We start from the raw sequence: 23,392 nt of genomic DNA, 5'->3' as shown, positions 1-23,392 counted from the left end.
CTGTCTGTGTGTAATACTATCATTTCCGGGCGATGTTTCAAGAAGATTCTTTTGCAATGTAATTTATACCAAAACTCCCTAGGACCTCTCTCATCCCTCTCAAAGTGCCCCGTCCCGTTTGTTTTATTAGTATTTATATTATTACATGTCGCTATTTTTAGCACAAGGGGCATGCGGAGAGTTATTGCGTATAAAACAGGTTCTCGGCGGTTTTTATGTTCTTATTACATTTATTAGAACTGTTTAATAAAGGCTTAATAAATCAAACACCATGGATTGTGTAAAATTTTGAACATGAAAACATGAATATATACATGTATGTGACTTCACTTCTGCATATACTTCACTACGTGTAAAGTGACTCCGTGGTCTTGTGGTTATGTCGCTCGCTTCAAATGTCAAAGGACCCGGGATCGAATCTCGGTCGGATCGTTCTTTTCTTTTCTTTTTTTTAAATACTTTTTTTTTTACTAAATTATAGTATTCAGCATGTGAAATGAAAAATTTATGAGGTTATAAAATCATCATTACAGTGTGATAAATATTCCATATAAAAAAATCTTCAATACACATAATAAAGAATAAGCAATCAAATCTTTATATGCATATTGACATACATGTATTTTATTTGCTTCAGTATACATGTATACATTTAATAATTCTACAAATTCAGTCAGGGGGATCCGACTTTTTCCCTAAGCGGGGGACACGAATTCTCTGAATTAGCTTGTTATATGCTTTGCTCCCTGAACTTACTTCATTCAAAGTGTGGTATGACCAGTATTAATTGTCCCCAGCTTGAAAAGTGGTATATAAATGATTAGTCTTTAGAAAAAAATAAATAATCTGTCCTTGATAATCTTGAAAATAAATAATCTGTCCTCGACAGGCATGAAAATAAATAATCCGTCTCAAAATAATTTGCCACCCCCCCCCTCCCCCCCCCCCTCAGGATCAAATGGTCGTCCTCTTACCAAATTTGAATTACAAAATGTAGACTTATATTCAATTTCAAATATATAATTACAATTATAGCTTGGGGTCAAAAAATTTTGGTTATTTATCAAATTATAAATTAAATTTGTATTTTGTTTCTGTAGGTCATAAATAAGCAAATTCAAAATTTGTCTGTTATAACAGTTTGGTTTCCACACGATATCTCTAGAACCATTGTTGTAGCTATTGCAATGAAATTTTACATAAAATTTTTGGAACAACTCCCTGTGGCCTCCGAATTGCAGTGTTGTAAAATATTTCGTAACGTTACTTTGCCGTGTTTCCTTATTAACTAAGATTTTGAGGTCAAAAGGTCAAAGTTCATATGGTGTTAAGTGTGTTTAATTCGTAAATTTATACATTCTGTCATGTGTGTAATACTGTCATTTCTACCTTCATTGTCTTCATTGTGAATACGATGTTTCAAGAAGATTCTTTTGCAATGTAATTTATAAGAAAACTCCGTTGTTTCTAGAAAGCCTCTCTCACTCCCTCTCAAAGTGTCCCGCCCCTTACGTTTGTTTTATTAGTATTTATATTATTACGTTTTGTCGAAATGAAAAATGAACTATTTTTAGCACAAGGGGCATTCAGACATGGAGAGTTGCAATGCGTATAAAACAGGTATTCCCAAAAATCTAACATAAAATTTATGAATTGGGCGGTTTTTATGTTCTTATTGACATTTATTAGAACTGTTTAATAAAGGCTTAATAAATCAAACACCATGGATTGTGTAAAATTTTGACAATATCCGAACATGAATATATGTTTGCACACGACGAAGAAGGAAATCGTGACATTTTAGACACTTCTGAAAGGGTACATATACTTATGACCTTATTTTATCACATTTTGACTGTGATTCCGTGGTCTAGATGTGTATGTGTCTCCCGCTTTTCACATATGTTTTCATTATGAGAGGTGTTTTCATTTTCATATTCGAGTCTCTTTATTGCTTTTTTCGAAAACAGTACAAACTAAATAAGTAGCTCAATTAAGCTAGCAACCCCCCCCAGGATGTTTTAAATTAAACTTTTTCAATTCTGTGTTTGCAAGATGATAGTATTAGAACATATTGAAACACAATGTATAAATGAATAATTTATGCAGAATTTCATATCCACAGTTATAAAATCATTATTACAGTGTGATATATATGGATTCCATATAATTTTTAGAATTTGATAATGATTACTTTATTTTATGAATTTTAATCTTCTATACACATAATAAAGAAAACTAAGCAATCAAATCTTTATACGAATGACTTACAAATAATAGACTACTTTAGGGTGTATTTTAAAAATATTTACTGCAGTATACTATATTTTAATTTCTGAAAATATGTGCAACTTGTATAAAATTTATAATTAAACCAGGGTACAATTTCAGTCATCAGTGGTTCTTGATATAAAATTCAATACCTTTAAGAAGGGGAAAGGTGTCTTTTAATAACTCTTTACTTGTAACAAAACATACGTTACCAAAGTGAAAGAAATAATAAAATCTGTTAGAAACAAATACGAAAAGAATAATGTGCTTATAGAAAATTAGCTTTTTTGTTATATGTTACTATTTCATATTCTTATAGAAAGGTTGTTAATTGCATAAAAAATAACCAATACCACATTTAGGCTATAATTACAAGGTCACATCATAAGCCTGGTTTATGGAGAAAAACCATCTCAATATTTTTGTAAATTAGAATCCCGTAATTATTTGAATAAGATTATCTTAAAACAGAGGAAAATGAAACTATTTACAATCAGTCAGAAATTTTAAATAAAATCAGGATGTATTACAAATCTCTCTATACTTCTGTAGATGCAGAACTTCTCGACATAGATCTTGCAGAAATTATAACAGTTACTGAGGTTCCAAAACTTGAAAACAATATTGCCAATACACTTGAGGGAAAAATTTTGGAAAATGAAGTCTTAGAGGTGTTAAAAAACATGAAAAACAATAAGTCACCAGGAAGTGATGGCTTTACAGCGGAATTTTTTAAATTTTTTTGCCATTTTATAGTACTTGCCATAAATGACGTATTTCAGGCCCCATTTCTCAAAGATTAGGGTTAATTACTGCTTACCAAAAGGTGATAAGCAAGAGAATTTTTGAAAAACTACCTATCACTCTTTTAAATGTGTTTTATAAACTTTTATCAGGTTGTATTAGTCAATATGGTATATAAATGGACAGATCATATCAAATACTCAACTTGGATTTTTAAAAATCTGGATAATATATAGAAAATAAATATGATCTTATGGATTACACTGAATCTAGAAATATACAGGATTGCATGACAATAAATAATCCAAAATTTTGTCTCAGTGCTTCAAAAAAAGTTTTATATCCAAAGAGGATGTCCAGCCCCCCCCCCACCTTATCTGTTTCTTCTTTGTGCAGAAATTCTTGCAATTATGATCAAACAAAATCAAAGTATTAAAGGAATTGTTATTAACAAAACAGAACATAAAATATCCCAATATGCAGATGATACCTGGCTTGCCCTTGACTTCACCAAATTTTTTGAATTACAAATTTTTTCTCATTTACAGGACTTAAAATTCAGCTCAAAATATTCAATTTCAAATATATAATTCAATTATAGTTTCATTATTAGACTTTCAATTTACTTGGAATTAATTTTTCAGTAGAACTAGATAAAATTATTGATTTAAACTACAATGTTCAAAATTTTGAATAAAAAGTTGTTTATCAAATTATAAATTAAATTTGTATTTTGTAAAATTCAAAATGTGATAAAATTAAAAGGAAAGTTATTACTGTTTTTTACAAGGAGGATTAAAAATGTTGGATATAAATAACTTTATTACAGAAAAAGATTTGGATTGACTATTGCATAAAGCTTTTGATTTTGGCAAAGTATGTGTCTTGCTTTATTGTAAAAAATAACAACATTTTTTGGAAAGATGTGTTTAATTCTTGCATAATTTAAACAATTCATATATGAAAACTAGAATTTCTGAACTTATGTGTGGTATAATCCCAATATAAAAATTGGAAACAAAATAATTTTTGTAAAGACTTGGTATGTAAATGGCGAGTGTTTGTGATTTTTTAGACATCTAAGGAAATTTTTTAAATGTAACTGATTTTGGAAATAGATTTCATTTGTCTAATATTTGCATCATGCAATATAACAGTATTATTTGTGCTATATCGTTTTTAAAAACAATTTGGAAGAGGTGTACCCCTGTTATTCCTTTTTATTTTGAAAATATTATTGTATATGAGAAGTGCACTAAAATTATTTATAGATATTTGAATAGTAACAATATCATTCCTACATCAATATTTAGATGGAACCAGGAACTATCAATGCTTTTAACACAGATATTTGTGTTCAAATGTTTTAAACAGTTTCAGAACAACTATGGAAATATTACAGTAAAGGTCCTTCATAGAATCCTTCCAGTGAAATATTATTTGAAGAAAATAAGTATTTTATCTGATGATCAAAACAGGATATAAAATATATTTTTAAATTTTTTCTTCATTATGGAAATCTTAGCATGCACATATTTACAAAAACTTCTAAAAGAGTTGGATTTAACATATGCAATATTATTTTAGGATGATAAATTTCATTATATTATATACAAAGCAATATATCTTTTCTTGTTTAAAGCAGAATAAAATACCTATGATTACTGGGCTGATACATCATTTGACTCTTAAGTACAAAGTAGAAAAATGTATATCAATTAAAAATTTTACAATGAACAATTTTGATAATCTATGGTCACAATGGATAAATATTTTTGCACTTATTTAAACACCAACTTTAAATATTTCTCGAATTTTATATATTTTATATTTCATTCTTGTTTAAATTCAGAGGGATAGTGTGAATGTGTGTGTGAATGTGATTAAAAAATTTATGTAACTTTACATGTCATTAACTAAGTTTTCTACGCGGACAAAGGTTTGATGATTTGCAGGATCTGAGATAGAAAGTGTCAAATATTATTTTACATATGAAATCTGAACAGTTTGTACACATTTGTGATGAGGGCTTAAATCGACTTTAGAAATAAAATGAGTTAAACGGTGACAGCGGTAAAATAAGAAACATGTATTAAGCTTTTGACATCGGGTAACGTCAATGGTTTTCATTTTAGTGTTCCGGGTATGAGTGTGCTTGTATTTTTTGTATCTGATAAAAAAAAAACTACTTGTACTTTGTTTTTTATTAAAGTTTACAAATATATAAATGAAACTTTAATTTATTGAAAATAATAGTTTCATATATTTTACAAATGTTTGTCACTAATTCTCAATGTTGTCCACGAACTTAACGGACAACCCTCGTATTTGACACTTGAATTTGGAGAATATTGAATGAAAAGGTTATTGTGTAACATAGACGAAAAAACAGCACTTGTTGTATTTTGTTACAAAATAATCACTTCAAGCTAATCCGAATAATGCAAACACTGTTATTTTCTTCTGATTATTAATCGAGGAAAACAATTCATTGAAATGTTTTAACTATAATTGTTCAGTAATCAATAATTTTATCACAGACGAATGACAGGGAGAAAAATCGAGATGCGCATCACTGTTGTCTTGCAATGCTTATCTGTCGTCTGCTGTAGAGTGAGAAAAGGCTGTCGTCTGCTTCAACCATTGCGCGCGCAATTGACAGAAGTCAGTGTCGTCTGTTGATCACGGAGAGACATTTTTCGCGCGGTTTTAGGAAAACGTCAGATCGATCTTGTTTGTTAAGGCATCGGAAATATACCATATCTAGCACATTCCGGACTCATCTATCAAAATACTAACTTCGTAATTCCATTTGAATAAGGTAAGTCAGTAATAATTTATTATTGATTGTTTATTAATAGTTTTTTTTTTATACTGAGGTAATTTGATAATGTTCTTTATCTTTAGAGTTAAATGAAACTTCATCCCATAAAATCCATTTGAGCAATACTAAAATCCAAAAGAAGGGGAAAATGATATAATTTCAAAACATAGATGAATTTATTCAATCATGTTCACCGTAAACATTCTTGAATCCCCTTCACATTTTTTTACATGAATTATTTATGCTTTTTACTATTCACAAAGGAGCAAAACAGAAATTGTTTGAGAAACTGGTTTGCTGTAATTTCTTTTTTTATGTGATTCATTTCACTTTTTTATTCTTTATGTAATAGCATAACCCTTTCCCTTATAATTTAGTGTGTTATAAAAATTATAATTATTTAAGCAAATCTAAATATTTTCATTTAAAAATGATATGCGTCCTTTCTTCTAGTCATTTATATTAAGTTTTCGTCCGGGATCTATGATATTTTAGTAGTGTAGATGCTCACTTCCATTGAAAGTTTAAAAACTGATGTCTTGAATTTGACAACTTAGACTAAAACCGCAGTACAGCTAGCTAGCTTAAACATGACCTATCATGTCTGAGAAAACCTTAATGTACTAATAATCGATAGAAAGTAAATGAAAAAATCTTTTTGAGGGTTGATATATGGTGACAGAACTGTCCGGGGACTCAATCTAAGTATGATGAATTATCCGAAAAGCCGCTTCAAGAACTGTGTGGTTTCAGCAGCCATTATTATACAATATTTGATTCCAAACTGGTCTATTACTAAGAAATTTGAAACATTGGGTACGGATGTACTTGTAAAACATCTGACGAAATCAAAAATATTAAGCAACTGTAAAAGCAAAAAAAAAAAAATATGAAAAATAAGTTAATATAGCGAATTGATAAATAAAAATAAACCAAACTATCGAATGTAGTTGCACAAATTTGTCCTAACAAAATGTATTGCTTAAAAAGAGGAAAGAGCGGGAGACAGAGAGAGAGGGAGAGAAAAAGTGAAAGAGACAGAGGGAGTTTTGTTAAACATATCCTTTTATCAAATACACACAGTTTATTATCATACATTAGTCTACACAAAATATGTAAAATATTAATAACCATAAATATAGTCTACTAAATCTTTATTTATAATGTGTAAAATATGGTATAAATCAATGACAGGGCATATCTTTCAACGATTATTCTACATTCTTGTCTTCATTTTTGTATACATGCTATGCAACCTTTATCAAATACACTCATTTAGAAAAGAAGAAACATGTTATTGAACTAAAATACAAATTTGAATAAAAATGAATAAACAAATTAACATGTGGCAGCAATGTCTTTTTAAACCATACCGAACAATATATACAGTTCCTCAACTCAACATCCGAACATTGATTGAATCGTCGCTTTAATAAAAATAGCAGATAAGAATTGGAAAAAAAACTATCAATTGCAAACGCTATCACTTGATTCAGGAGAAGAATAACAGAAACAAACACTCACAGATCAATATTGCATTCTAAAATACAATCACGAACGTTGCTTAACCCAATTAATGTCTAGGGAGTAATAAAGGCTCGAATTTCCTCTGTTGGAATAAGATCTATCGATAAATTGTGTCTGCATTCAACAGGAAAGTAGAAAGTATTGCGTTGTTCAAATACAAATCCCTATCTTAAAAACTGCTCCATTTATCTTTATTCAAGTAACAGAAAGGAATATTTATATCATGTTCGTTTCAATCGGTATATCATGAAAACATTACGTATACAACATGTGTTTAATTTTATAATCAATTTGTCTCAAAATAATTGTTAACCATTAGAATCAGGTGTAAAGTGAAGGCAAATTTTGTCCGAGTGTCGTTATACTTTGTCATTACAATAAAGAACGATTACAATGAACAAGTATAAAATTATTATAGTTTATTTAAACAATAAAATACTTTTCTTGACTGTTATAACGGGAAATCAATGTCGCAACTTTTGCAGAAAAAATACATCAATAAAATTTAAGTATAAGCGGGTTATGTATTTTTTCCGTTATAGCTTCAACATTATTTCTCGTACTTATGAACAAATGGACATTTTATGATTAATTTTTACATCTGTTTGAAAGAGAAAACAAAATATAAAAAGTTAAATAAAATATATGAAATATTGAAATATTGTATTATAGAGGTATATGTAATTCTATGTATAACTGATGGAACAGCCATTGTGCAAAAAATCCATGCAGCTGGCTTGCTAAGTTTTGCTTATTGACTGATTAATGACAACAACGCTCTTCATAAGAAATAAAGGAAATATATATTCAGTTTATACACTGAATATATCTTAGAAAGTTTCATTCAGGGAATTTCTCGAATGAAATGGATTTCCATAAAATGTGTATAATGAAATCAATTCTCCATTTCTCGATCAGTTTTCTGCAAGCACATCTACTTCACTATAGAGTAAATTCCCTGTCTACAAACTCCATGATAAAATAAATACAAAATCGAAATTTTACACTATTACAATGTAAAATATTTTATGTGTGCAACTTTATTAGTTTTACTGTCAATTGAGCCTAGATTGTTGATTTCCCGATGGATTAATAAAAGCTGATCAAATGCACACACAACTGCACATATTGCTGGAATGATATTCTTTCTTTCTTTCTTTTTTTTTTTTTTTTTTAAAGTAGTTTGTACATTAGATTGTAATATAAGAAGAAGGATAGAAAGAAATTAAGAAAATATAGTGGTTATTTGTTTGTCTGTTTTCATTTTGAAATCACTGCACACGAAGGATGAGGAATTTGCCAAAAAAGAAGTATTACTCAATCCTTTAGGATATGTCGCATTTCCTTTCTGGAATTGAAAAAGGAGAATGAATAAAAAAGACAAATTGAAATTTACCAAGAGCTTAGGATGAAATGATTGATTTTCATAGGAGTAGCTATTCCTTCGCAGGCCTTTTTCATTGATAATGTTACTGTGCTCATCCGGCGTAAATTATCAATTTTCTCTAATGAGAAATAGTTAAAGCTTTTTGTCAAAGGGAATTTGAAATAATGAAGCTTGCCTAAGAATAATAATGAAATGATACCTGTTACAGTTTTCCTTAAAACAGAAAGTAATTCCATACCCGTGCCACAATACAACTTGTATCATGAAAAATTTATTGAACATGATATTTTTTTTAGGTTAGTAAATGTGACAGGATGATAAGAGAGCAAATAAAAGAGAACATGCTGCTGTATTGGTCCTTATACTGGCCACACAGCTACCGCTACCTTTTGTGTCGCGAACTGTCCTTACATTGACTAAAAAGAAGCTTACTAAAACTGTATTTCCTTTTATTTTTTTTTTCACAACTTATGAAAAAGAAATTAACCATAAGCTAGTGAAATATTTATTGGTTTAATTGATTATTTTAAAAACCCAGCTAGTTATTCCTGCATTAAGCTTTGCATCACATTTTCAGTTTTTTTTTACATGTTTTCTACATGTTTTCCTCAAATAATTTATTTTCTCCACGAATAAAAATATCAAAACAAAATGTTAGTTGTAAATGAGCATTTATTGTAATGCCAAACAAATTAACCAAATATTTTCATATGACCATATTTGAATATATCCTTTATAAGGATATTAATATGCATAAGGAAAAAATACAAATTTTCTTACATGTAAGCAGTAAAATTTTCTGTTGGATTTTACACGGTTTTTTTTTTTTTTTTTTTTTTGTTTAATATAAGAATATTAATGCTTAACAAAGATATTTTGATCATACTTATTTCTTCTTTGCGCAAAGCAATACGAAAACATCTTTTGAAATTGATTTTAGTTGCAATATAGCTGAAATGTTAATGGGCAAAAATCTTACACGGAGTCATGCATTATCATATTATGCCATACGCGTGTTGATAAACAAACATTTAAGGAATTATCGTATTTTTGATGGTTGATTGATTGTATATTATTTAAAGTCCCTCTCAGGAATTTTTCACTCATATGGAGACGTCAACGTATGCCGGTGAAGGGCTTCATATGTTGAACTTTACTCGGCACTCAGTGCCATTGAGCAGTGAGGGATCTTTATTGTGCCAACGCCTGCCGCTGACACGGGGCCTCGGTTTTTAAGGTCTCATCCGAAGGATCCACAACTTTCACTTCAAAGTGCCGAGTGCATGGCGAAGGTACAGTTGCTACCAATTTTTTATCAACTTAGGTCAGTCGCGGCCGAGATACGAAGTCACGACCTCCCGATCACGGAACGAGCGCTCTTTCGACTGAGCTACCGTGAACGGTTCGTATTTTTTATGTACCCAGCTAGTTAAGAAAGTAGTATACATGTAACTCGCAAAGTGATTCTACCTAAGTGATGTTTAAAACTTGTCTAAACTATGATGTTTACTGTAATATAATAAGCGTAGAATCTGTTTCTGTACTAGTCTGACTGTAAACATATTATCGTATCTTATAATAAAGCCCTGAGAATTATCTTAAAATGAAAACTTCAATCTGTGCCCGTATGGCGCAGTGGTTACAGCGTCTGCTCTAGAATCACAAAGTAAGGAGTTGATCATTATGTCGCAGGTTTGAATCTAACTGTGGGATGTGGAGACCTGTCCTTCGTATGAGACCGTACAAACCCTGAGTGCATAGGCATAGGACAAAAGTTGTAGCTCTCTAACGGCATAGGGTGACGTCGTCTCCTTATTAGTGAAAAATTCTCGAGAAGAACGTTAAATAAGATACATTTTTAAGAAAGAAATTACGGATCTTTCATATAGGTCCAGAAAAACCGAGGTCATATGTTATGTCAGCCATAGGCACAATAAAGACATAATACTGTTCAACGGAACTTTATATGAGTAAAAATACTCGAATGGGACAAAAACAACATACAATCAATCAATCCATTGTTTTTACAAGTTAATCGGCAAGGATAATTCTTCGATAGATAACATTAGCAGGAACCAAGATGTCCTCAGTTCGATTCCCGATATAGTTATGCTGTCCCTTTCCTGTTCCATTACCATTCATACATGTTTACGCATTTGCTGTCATTGCGATATTGACTCTTTCGTATAAAGAACTACATATTGATCTGCAACTCAGTTCTTTATACGAAAAAATTAAAGTAGATTATAAATTATTTGGAAGTACATTTGTAAAGCCTGTAATAAACAAAAATGTCGATCAAATGAGAAATCACACATTGCCCTTAAATATATTAAATACATTTTCCAAATTACAAGTCCATTAATTTTGAATGATAAGTACAGAAAAAAAATGGGCTCAAAAATTCCAACAAATAAGAGAAAATTCAATGTCCTAGGGTTAAAAACACACAATTCTAAATAGCATAATAAAATGGCTTGTGGTTGTAGTTAAAATACCATCATTTTCCACTGAATCTGCTACATATAGTGGTGTGTCTAATAATTACAAAATTTATCATCACAGTTTTCACAGAAAAAATGATAGTTTATTAATCTTCTTTTGGTTATATTTATGCTAGATGACAGAGGCAGTGTGTGAATCAAAAAGGGAAATTCTTTTGTAATGAGAAAGGCATTTTGAACATTTATTCAGTCTTTTTTATATATGTTTTTTTAACCAATCGCGGTCTAAGAGATCTGCACAAATTAGTACACATAAGCATATAAAGATCTCTCTAACATGTATCCATAGTGATCAACATGTGCAAACTAAAGGTTCTAGCAATTTTTAATGTTTTAAAAATCACCTGCATTCCAAAAAATTGTTCTTGACACAATGGATAAATAGTTGTAAAATTATATTGTTGCTAATGTAACGATTACATCGACTTCACAAGTGCACCGTGAGATCAACCGTAGCATTAAATCTTATGATCTGTATCTGTTCATATTATTATAATTCATTATTTTTTTGATTATTATAATTATTATGATTATTATCATATATAATTCCAAATCATTGTGGGGCCGTACCATACTGTCAAAATCTAATATAGAATGACTAGACGGCACTCGTCAGACATTTGGACACCTTTGACTAACAGTTAATCATCATGACTGCATTGTGAGCCACCAACTTGTACCTTTACCCTAAGTCAGCGACCTGTTCCACATTAACACTGATATTTCGTAATATTTTGTGAATCTAATTTTTGAAATTTGAACCTACACCGCTTGAATTTCTGCCAAATTACATATGCATTCATATACCCGTGATATATTCAACCCCCCCCCCCCCGAGATTGGTCACTGGCGCTTCTTGAAGCCATGGATGAGACTGGTTAGTGATCTTGTAGGACAGCTGTGTTTCTCTCAATTTCGGTGGCTTCTCTAGACCTAACTCATCCAGAACCTGGAGTGGTATGTTTGTCATCTTCATATCACCTTCCGAGCTGTTATCTTTGCCATTCGTTCCTTTCCATTCTCATACGCTTTGCTGAATCACGTCTAACTTGTTGTGTCCAAATTGTTCTTGATTTGGGTGACATTGCGGATATTTTTAATTTTTCTATGATATGAAAGTTTGCAAAACGTCTAGCTTTTTCGGTAGATTATGAAAACCAGAGGGATAAGGTGCTTGATTATATTGCGTCATCTATTTAAAACCCATAGTCTTGATAATGTTAAACCATTACCAAGAAGGCACGTGTTATCGTCATTGCACTATATCAAAATTTGGTGATAAATACAATAAAAAAAATATGTTCAAACTGTTTTGGATATGCAAGACAAAAAAAAAAAAACATTGTGAAATACACTTTCATCAGTTTCAGAAAGTGATTAAATGGAATTTAAAAAAATCCAAGTCCGATCATTTGAGTCCCCAGAGTCAAAGGTATATGTACAGTATATTCTGTTTCAGAGATACATGTATATGTTCACAGTCTGGTATATAATTAGAAAAGGAATTGTCATTTTAATAATATTTCGTAAAGTAAGATCAATGGTGAAAGAAACAACAGTATTCAAGCTCAGAAGCCCACTATTCAATACAAATCATGAGCAGAGGAAGAATGGCCCTCTGACATGTTAGAGTACATGTATGGATCAGGTGCCATGGAGGACTGGGCATCTAACGCATACCGATTACACATTCCGGTTGCTTCTTCTCATGATCGAGAAATAACGAATAATCCTTCGACAGTGTGTGTAATTCATTGTACATATAAAGTGCAAATTAGTATGAAACTATTAGTCAGCATTTGACTTTTTAATAACTTGATATCATATAAATCAACGAATCGTTTAACAATGAAGTCGTAACATGAGAACTTAACATAAAATGCCCCAATGTGTACCATTAGACTTTTATGAAAGTTTTACTGAGTATAGGTGACAAAAGCTTTCTACCAACAAACCAATAAAAAAAAACAAATTGAATGACATCAATTCTTCTCTTTAATATACTTTTCTCCCATTTCACTTACCTGCAAATGGTGATAATGTCTCCCAAAATATTTACATTGTAATACGCAGAAGAAAGTCGTGATTTATTTTTAACTGAAGCAGACTTCTAATAGATAAGTTGATACAATGGAGATTTTGTGTAAAGTCAAAAACTTGAAATAACTACAAATTTTATGGTTCTTATAATGATAGTTTTTTTTGTCTGATGCTTAATAGTCCTCTCTAGAATTTTTTTGCTAAAATGGAGACGCCATCGCATGAGGAAGAATGGTTCTATAGTTATGCTTATGCTCGAAGGATCGTATCCTGACTGGTGTGTTTTAATTCTCTTGTTATTCAGAATATTCATATAGGCCTTGAATCATTATTTCTTACTAGAAATAGTTTCATAATTGCAACACATTTTTATAAGGCGATAACGCACGTTATTCAATTTGTGTGCACACACTGTTGCAGTTTTAAGATTATATCTTGCAAAAAATAATGATTCAATGCTTACATTTACATTTTCTTGCTTAACAACTCCTTGCTTGGACGGTAAATTTAATATACGTCAAATCGTCAAGCACCATTTTATAGATGGAATTTAATAGTCCGTGGCCGTATTTCAATCAAATACGACAAAAATGTTGATAAGGTACAGATATACGTATGTTCTACAAAGGTCAATATCTTTTGTTATTTAAACAAGAAAAATATAACCTTTTCACGAATACCATAAAGCAGATCTTTACTTTTTTTTTTAGAATTGCTTCCAAACATTGATAGATGAACTGAAAATTATCGCCATCAAAATGTCATCGAAATTATGCAAAATTACATCTCTAGCGAAACTGAAGATCACGAACATGCATTTAAATCCGGAAAATACTACTGAAATAGTTATGTAAATTAAATAATTGTGCATTTCAGATTTAACTTATTAAAAAGATACACATTTAAAGTGCACTTGTATATAACAGGCTCTAGAAATACATGTAACAAATCTTGAAAAATCTTTAGATTGTTGCACACACGTTTCCAGGGTTCCAGATAGAGTTGGGGAAGTGCATTGAATTCTTGAAGGTAAAATGATGAATTCCGCTTTTGAAACAAATATCCAACTACAAAACCCCGAATTTTCTGTTTTTCATTGATTTCTTTCACTCTTTGTCGTTCACATCCTATGAAATCATTCAAGAATGGTTGAAACAGACCAGTTGTAAGATTGAGAGTATTAAAATATGGATGTTAGCAACATTGTTGAAATAAAATCGGCAGTTTTAGTGGATATCAAGATGGCTTTAAACTTACATATATGTAACTAGAGAAAGCAGGTTGCTTACTTTTTTTAAAAAATAACATTTAGCTTAATTCTCATACGTTCAACCAAAAAGGCAGGTTAATTGTTAGGTAATACATTTAAAAGAATTCTTTATACAACCATTTTCTTCTTTCTTTTAACCACCAATTTACTGTTAAATTAAGATTTTCCAAGAAAAAAATCAAAAAGTGCTTCAAAAATCTCATTATAAAAAGTTTACGCAAGACAACAATTTAATAAAGCCTTTCTTGCCAGCAAATCCTTTCTTTAATGTTTTGCCCTTTAGTTATTATCAAATGTAAATATATTTTTTAATAATTATAACCACAAATACACTTGTATACAAACAACCCGATAACCCTCGGCTAAAAGAGTACTAAAATAAATAGAAAAAAATTCTTGGACAAAAAACACAGAAAAAATAACATTTTGTTAAACCTTTCCCCAAGACAAAAGGTCAAAGGGGGTTAAAATGAACATTCCAAGGTGTGGTATTCCGTGATCATTAAAATCTTTTCATTGATCATCGCTAAACAGCATTACTTTGTGATCTTCTGACTTTGCCCGTGTCTTTAAATCAGTGCGGTAATTGATCTCCCCCAGCCTTTTTCGGAATCGATACCATGTTCAATTCTGATATTATGTTACAAGAGTAATTATACTGTACTGTGTTATCATCATCCTCCGATGAAAACGCTTTAATGCGCTTAGTCTGTAAATTGCGGCACTCTTCGTCTTTCAAGTGCTTGAATCTAGCGCGCAATGAACAGAAGTCTCTATCTGTAGCATTCAAGATATCATATAGACGCTTAACTTGTCAATTCCACAAATGGCTAGAGGCCTACCAAGATGGCGTCTTTAATTGCTTCCATAATGCACACGACCCTCTTAGGACCATCACTGTTCTGTCTGTGTTGCTTTAGGAGATTTCTATATATATTCAATATCAAAGAGCATTGTGCATGATTTGTGAGTCGTTGACAGACAAATTAAATCTCTTGGGCTAAATCTTATTTTAACTCATCATACTGGTACATTATCGCAATTGAATGTTGAATATATGTACCTGTGAGCACAATTTCCAGAAATATCTTATTTAAATACGTTTTAGCAATAAAAGTGACTAGCATTCATTGCTTGATAATTTAAAACTAGTTCCTTTTCTATCTTAACAAAATACCAATGTGAATTTATTGACACGCATTTTTGCTGTAAACCTCAGAGGAAAATAAGTAATATGTAGGTATGAATAAATTAGGAAAGTTTTAAGGACATGGAACAAAATATTGGAACAAATCATTTTTAATTTATGAATGCTACCAATTTGTTTTCATATAGTTCTGAATCGTACAATAATATATATGATTTTGATTGAAAAAATATTTGTAAAATTTAGATAAATTTAAAAACAAAAAAAAAAAACGTGTCATGGGAATATCAACAGATTGCTTAAGTAGATTATATCATCAGTTGAAATCTATACCAATGCAATTTGCATACAATTATCTGAAATATTAATTCCCCATTAATTCCTTAATATTCGCGATACAACGCCTATTTGATATCTGTTTTACAGCTTCTCAGTAATTGAGTCATAAAGGCGAATGCTACTTACAAAATCAAATTGCTGCTTTCATCAATACACTGTATCTTATATGGACAAGCAATTAAGTGCAAATTACTTACATCAAAAATCTGCACTGTCATTGAGCTACATGGAACAAAAGTCTATTTGAAGTTTTTCTAATGAGCGTCTGAGTTTTATTTCATTTTTTTTTCAACTTCTAAGGAGAAAAGTAAAAGATTGGTATTGAATATAGTATTAAGTAAAATATGCATTAAATATATTGGTTTGCAAATTGAAATTTTTTCAAAAATTTTCATGAGCCTCTACGAATGATTCAATGTTCTTTAAAGTTTTAACAAACGACATTTGTACCTCATAAAATTAAGTTAACCTTGCATATTTAAATAAAATCAAATTTCTTTTAATTTAGCTTTGATTATAAGCATTTGAAATTAGAAGTGTTACGTTTTTCTTTAATACTTTTATGATTTATACGACTTAAAGATTGTTTTAATTTTCTTAAAGATTGAATTCCTAAAATATATTTCATCAATTATCGTTAAAAAATATGCAATAGGTAGTTCAAGTGTTTCCCGATTATTAGATTTATAATTTTTCCTATATAAATGATTTTTAAAGATGTTCTAATGTGATACAATTTATATGACCAGTATCTCAATTATTTAAAATTTGTTATGCATTTAATAAATTGCTTTGCAATGTAAAAAATGTTACAAAATCTTTTGTCAATATTTAACTGAATGAAAGACTGTAATTTTTGACAAGTTCATAATATCGACCATAAAGTTGGTTTAATTTTTTTTTTGTTGTTGAAAAAGACTATTTAAAACCTTGTTCAATCATTTTATACGGTGGAAGCTTTAACACACTTTTAGAACGTAGAGTTTGTTCTTGCGATAGAAATCAACTTGGAGATATAAACTCCGTATGATGGTGATAATCGCACATTGCTACGTAAAGAAAGAAAGTTGATGATTGAAAACTTAAAGTCGCCATGCATGTCATTAGGTTGTTGTTATGACATCATTTACATTTTTTCTCTTTCTGCTTTACAGATATGGCAGAAAATCAACTCTCAGACTTCCAAACGAAAAAAGTTCTTCGAGTTTTCAATATACTTTATGGCAAGTATAAATTTAGAATGTTAACGTATATTTATATATACAATTAGAAAAACAACATTAAAAATTCATTGGAAAATGTATCGAAGATTTTCAATATTTTTGCAGTTTGAGGTAGAATTCAGTACCTGAGTGATACATGATTTTAGAAAAAAATTAACGTGTCAGAATCACCATTAAAGAACTAAAATGAAAAGAATTTTATGTATTTGTTGGTAGTGAAATAAACTCCAAAGCTTTGATTACTTGATAATATAGAACAAATACAAACACTAAAACATTTTGAGTAAAAAAAAAAGATGAAGACCTCTTTCAAGATTGTTCTTTTACTTTAAAACAGATCAACGTATTTGTTAATACAGCATTCTGACTTACTTTCAAAATGTGACAATGTACTACTTTGATATCCTTTCTCAGTGTGATAAGCATCATTTTAATTACTATTCTTTTACACTATGAAAAAATAGCACTGATAGCAACTTCTTACCGTTTGTCACTGTTGAGAATGAAACATCTAGCATATTCTCAATGAAAATTCTAGTATTGAAGAAAAATGATTTCATGCTATATCATCTTCACGTCAAACTAAAAAAAATGCATTTGATATATTGAGCACATGAAACATTCTATACTTGTGTTTTCTTAGATTAATACAACGATCAAGCATCCAAAGAGCAAAATATTCTCCGACAAGGATACATGTTCAAGTTCAAGTTCAATTTATTCTCTCAAACCAATTAATGGTACATGAGGTTCTACAATGTATATACAATAAATACAAGAAAAAGCAATATACAAGATACATGTGAAATGGCGGAAATGCATTCATATCATAAAGTAACAAAAAAAATCATGGAGGACAGTTTTTTTCATATACTCTATACTCTAGAACGTTTATACTACATTATAAGGTTGCATAATCATTATATTGAATAACAAAAAGTAATATTTTCTCTATTACCTGAGTAAATCATGACGTAATTTGAACTTATTTGTATGTCATTTTGCCATTATTGGCATTGTAAAACTATATATCACAACAGGTTGTCTTCAATGCACTTCTTTTTCTCAGTTTTCTTTCATTCAGTAAAGGAAAAAATAAAAGAACGTCATTATAATTTAGTTTTTTTTCTCATTTGTTTACTTTTCTTGTCGAGTCACAACCGTCGTGATAAATATAAACAGAAGACATCATTTGTTACTATCGATTTCTCCTCCTATTCAAAGAACACTTCTGACAAAGAACTGTTTGCGCTATAAAAGCAATTTATGAAAAGAACACTCAATCTCGGATGATTCAGAAATGTAAATAATGAAAAAGAACGGATTTGAGTAGACAGCTTGATAATGAAAATGAAAACATTAAATAGATTGCAGGAAATATTAACATCTTCATGCGAAACATGGATGGTCTACTAATAAATTCTGAAAGACATTAAACAAATATACGCTTTCTTTTATATGAAGAAAACAATTTAGTTTGCTTTGGTGAAGATGACAACTTCATCGTACTGAAGTATATAAGCAATATGCACAAATTACTTGAGTTCGCTTTCTTCAACTGTAGGCTAGGGAGACCTTGAAATTTAGCGAGGCTGAGATTAATTATATCTGCCGTAGGGATTTTGATAATTTCTTGAAAATTAATTTTTTTTCTGTTATATTTATTGTTTTAAGATTTAAAACCGAAAATTTACCATCCCGATTTCTTAACGGGTAATCTCAAAAGTTATCAAAGTTTACTGTTGGACCCTATGGGGATTTGTTGGAAAAGCGCCAAATTATAACATTTTTCGATATTTTTTTTTTTTTTTTTTTTTTTTTTTTGTATTTCTTCCTTTGGGATTTCTTTTTCATTCAAGTGATGAAAGTTATTGTAAAAATCGCCAAATTGTGAAATTAAAAAAAAAAGTTCACCATCTATGTTGGTCTAGGTCTTAATTACAAAGTTTATTTTTTTCAAAGCCCAATACATCTGAAATTGCCATATTACGATATAAATATGAATTATCGGCGCATATGATTTTTTTCTTTGGTAAAGACAGCAATGTCTAGATCGCTAGTATGTTTCTTAGGATGCTCTTTTCATCAGATTTTAATATATTATCTATGGATGCCTTGAACATACAAGTGAGTTACTCGTCATTCTTAAAGTATGATTCTTCTCAAATTTCTTGTATTTAAAAATTAATGAAATATTCACGGAATCAAGAAGACAATATCAGTAAGTGATAGTATGAGTGAAATTAAATTTGACCGTTTTATATTAGAGGCAAGATCAGCTCAAGGTCATTATTTTTTTCCTTAACATAATGAATAAAATAATACTGTTGCCAATCATGTGATGCTAACTTCTATTTAAAAAATTTAAAGATTGTTCTTTTTGCATAAAAAGATTTTACTATATCGGGTCTATTGCATGATATTACCAAATGTACATGAATAATTTAACTAAACTGGATATTGGCTAATCCGAATTTTTCTCTGTTTTTCTTAGTTTTTTTAGGGTATATTAGTTATTTTCGTATGCTTCCTATATTTAACTTTTTCTGATTTTCACATAAAATAAAGTAGTCTTTTAAATGTATAAAATGATACAAAAACAAAAAAAAATGATTGTTTAATAAGAGAGAAAAATACTTTTTATGGATTTTTGACTCAACTTTGTAATTTGATTGGAAGCGTTTAAAAGCCAACATAGTTCTGGTTTGTTTGAAAAACCATATTTATTTGATATATTTTGAAAGTTTAGTCCCTTATTATTAATCTAAGTCACATTTGAAAATTTCTGCAAGTCTTTGATTGTCTTAAAATTATAACGAAATTCGTTGTTCTATTATAATTTTGAGAGGCAGAAAAGAAGATTTTTTCATACGCCATCATTCCGCCAAAAATATAGTCCCCGCTATTTTTCAAACGCAGTTTACCATTTCAATTTAAAGTTGTGCAATTGTGATGAGGAAAGAAAAATATGGTCTTTTAAATCCCTTACCCCTAAATCTCTAAGACATATAAGCAAATATACTTTGAATGTTTCATCTAGTCTGAAACCAGAGAAGAATCCTACCTTAAGCGTAAAGAATTTGTTACAAAATCCGAAAACGGTGACTTCGTTAGGTTTTTTCCTATTTATTGTCGTAAAATCACATTTTCAGCCTCCTATGGGTTACAGATAATGTTAAAATCAAAATATTTGGCAAAGGTGTACTGTAGCATAAATGACTGCATGAAATTAAAAAGCTGTGCAAAGTCATGCGCACCCGAATTAGACTCGGACTCTAAAGGTTTTCATCGCCGCTTTCATTACTAAGAATTGGTCTTACAAGCAAATATAGGGTATTAAACTGGTAAAAGCTTTTTTTTTCATTTTTGATAGAAATATTCCTTTGAAATGAAAAAAAGCATGTGTTTATTGTTTAAATTAGATAGTGAATTAGATTTTTTTTTTTGAAAATTAATGAGTTTGGGAAAAAAAAGCATGAATGGTCGTGAGTTTCATGAACCTTCAGAAAAACTCCTATTTCTTGCACTTTGACAAACAGACGAGGTCTGGAATTGGCATTTTAATAAAGATTGGCACCTGCCTGAAGTAATTTTGTCATTCTATAAAAGGCACCGTCTATTGGCGCCAAATTTAGCAGTTTGAGAAACTTTTAGTCGTTCCCCGTAGACTAGCGTTGCACCACAGGCTACCTAACGACAAGTTGCCTTTGTATTGATCTTATCGTCGGTCTGACAGCGTAACTTGTCTTGAAATTCCTTTTGGGACTTAATTTTAAAATAGAATTCCTAGCCTTCAGAAACTAAGGCAAATATTTTCTCATGTTCGAGAATTAGTTGTTTCTGCGTCTTGGTTCTAAAATATAGACTCAACTTTGTGATTTTGCTTTCTGATCTATATGTCTTTATTCTTGTCAATTTTAGGTCACAGTTTCCAAGCTAAATATGGCTTCTGAAATTATAAGTTTGTAAAAAGAAATTCTGATAAATGTACTTATTACATGTTTTTGCCCAACATATTAGAATAAAAATACATTATAGAGATTTGGCAAGATAGGGAAAAAATATACATGTCTTGTTTTAGTAATCAAATGGATGGCGTGATGAACTCAATTTTGCAAGATAATGTTATAATATTAAGCTCCAGATGTACGCGTCAATTCTAATCTTGATGGATGAGCATTTAGGAACCCCACGCAAATACGATTTGTTCCAGAGATTGTAAGTAGGTTGAAAATTTGCCATCTCCTAGGGCAAAAAAAGCTTCCAAGTGCATTTGTTCTAGGGGAAAAAAAACACCAAGAGAGAATTGAAAAGACAAAGAGGAATAAAATCCCTTATTTTAAAAATTGTTGCAACGTTATAAGAACAAACATGCCGTAAGAATGAAAGGCAAAAAAAAAAAATTAAAAATCAAAACACTTTTTTTTTTAAACAAATTGTCAGGACTTTTGTGTGTTGAATGGCAAGCAACACATTTTAGTTGTATTTATCTAACTGCTCAAAAATGTCCTTATGTACAAAAATTAATCTGTAAAAAGTAATATGTAAGGTTGATCCTTCATGCTTTCCACTTGCTCTTGTGTGAAATATAATATGTCATCTCCTTTTGGACAATATTGCAGTGTACATGTATATTATCAATAATTAGATTTTATACTCTCCCCCTTACCAATCATCTGTTGCAAGTTATGTTTGTTCATTGCTCCCTTTATCAATCATCAGTTCTACTTTTTTTTGCACTTTGTTGCCTATTCCAATCATCAGTTCTACTTTCTTTTTGCACTTTGCTCCCCTTATCAATCATCAGTTCTACTTTCTTTTTGCACTTTGTTTCATCTACCAATCATCAGTTCTACTTTCTTTTTGCACTTTGTTTCCTCTACCAATCATCAGTTCTACTTTCTTTTTGCACTTTGCTCCCTTTATCAATCATCAGTTCTACTTTCTTTTTGCACTTTGTTCCCTTTATCAATCATCTGTTCTACTTTCTTTTCACAGACAGAAATGACGACGGGGTTATAGCAAAAGACGATTTCCTTATTGCCATTGATGTACGTATTTTGAGAGATTAGTTTTACTTTTGTTAATATTTAGACATGGGTCGCAGGATATATTTGCTATTTAGGCTTATATTATAGATAATAGGTTTTAAGAGTAATTTTCATTTTCAATACTTTTAAGCATGTGTAAATCTCAAGGGATATTTGGAATTTAGTCTTAAATTATAGATAACTTTAAAAAGTTACTTTATATTCTTTTTTTGTTTTGCATGTTTAGACGTATATGCTGTATGATATTTCTACTGAAAAAAAAAAATTACGAGAGAAAATTTCTCATATTTCTCACTAATATCCTTGACTTTAAAATATATCCCTCTACTTAGAATTATAACAATTGAAAAAATATAAACTTTCAGAAATGTTCAGCATATGACTATTTTACTCGCATATTTCGGTTTCAAAAATCATGCAGTGTATGATCAAGAGCTACTAAAATTGAGTAAAAATACATAACTAAAGTTGTACTGGGAATTTCGTACTGCAATATACAGGTAATGTTGAAAAGTTTATTGCAATATTTTCAATAACAGTTTATATTATATTCTATTGCATTAACCTCCATATATAAGCTTAGTGTATTTATACATGTAACTATCATGCACATAAACATGTAACAAAAGTTGTGCAAATAAAATCGCCTTAACAACAGCAACCCAGTTTGTCACGACTAAATTTGTTTCTGGCATCCTAAATTTCATAATACACTTTAGCAACTCCATGCCGAAGTATTTGAATGGATATAGATCCAGGAAAATAAAACGTTTTACAACACGATCTATTTTGTCTACGATTTGCAGCATACAGAAATAGCGATACTTTTAACCGAGCCCTATTTATCACTGAAAGGGCATAATCTGATGCTGACTCCCGGCAATCAATTAATGCATGTTAACACATGTACGGTATTTCTTTTTTACAATCGATCAATCTAAAAAGTGTATTCTTATTAAATGAAAGTGAATGCTTTGATAGAAAGTGCTTGGTCGAATAGTGGCCTACATACTATGCAAATTGCGTGGAAGATAACTGATCCTTTAATTAAATGAAATTATTGTC

General features: G+C 30.2%; 1 protein-coding gene across 2 annotated transcripts in view; it reads left to right on the top strand.

The window, feature by feature from the left end:
* Positions 1–5,668: 5,668 nt before the first annotated feature.
* Positions 5,669–23,392, top strand: part of LOC134257389 (sarcoplasmic calcium-binding proteins I, III, and IV-like) — a 31,053-nt gene continuing 13,329 nt past the window's right edge. The window contains exons 1-3 of one of the 2 annotated variants that reach the window (XM_062740015.1): positions 5,669–5,836; positions 17,208–17,280; positions 22,279–22,327. In XM_062740015.1, the coding sequence (XP_062595999.1) occupies positions 17,210–17,280; positions 22,279–22,327 (120 nt within the window). In that variant the 5' untranslated portion in view covers positions 5,669–5,836; positions 17,208–17,209. Of the gene's footprint in view, positions 5,837–17,207; positions 17,281–22,274; positions 22,328–23,392 lie in introns of both variants that reach the window. The other variant, XM_062740014.1, reaches the window with a different exon arrangement.

This window comes from Saccostrea cucullata, unplaced genomic scaffold, assembly GCF_032062105.1.
Source record: "Saccostrea cucullata isolate Sc308-1 unplaced genomic scaffold, CSIRO_AGI_Scuc_v1 ctg1692, whole genome shotgun sequence".
Lineage (NCBI taxonomy): Eukaryota > Metazoa > Mollusca > Bivalvia > Ostreida > Ostreidae > Saccostrea > Saccostrea cuccullata.
This window is presented reverse-complemented; position numbering and strand designations above follow the sequence as displayed.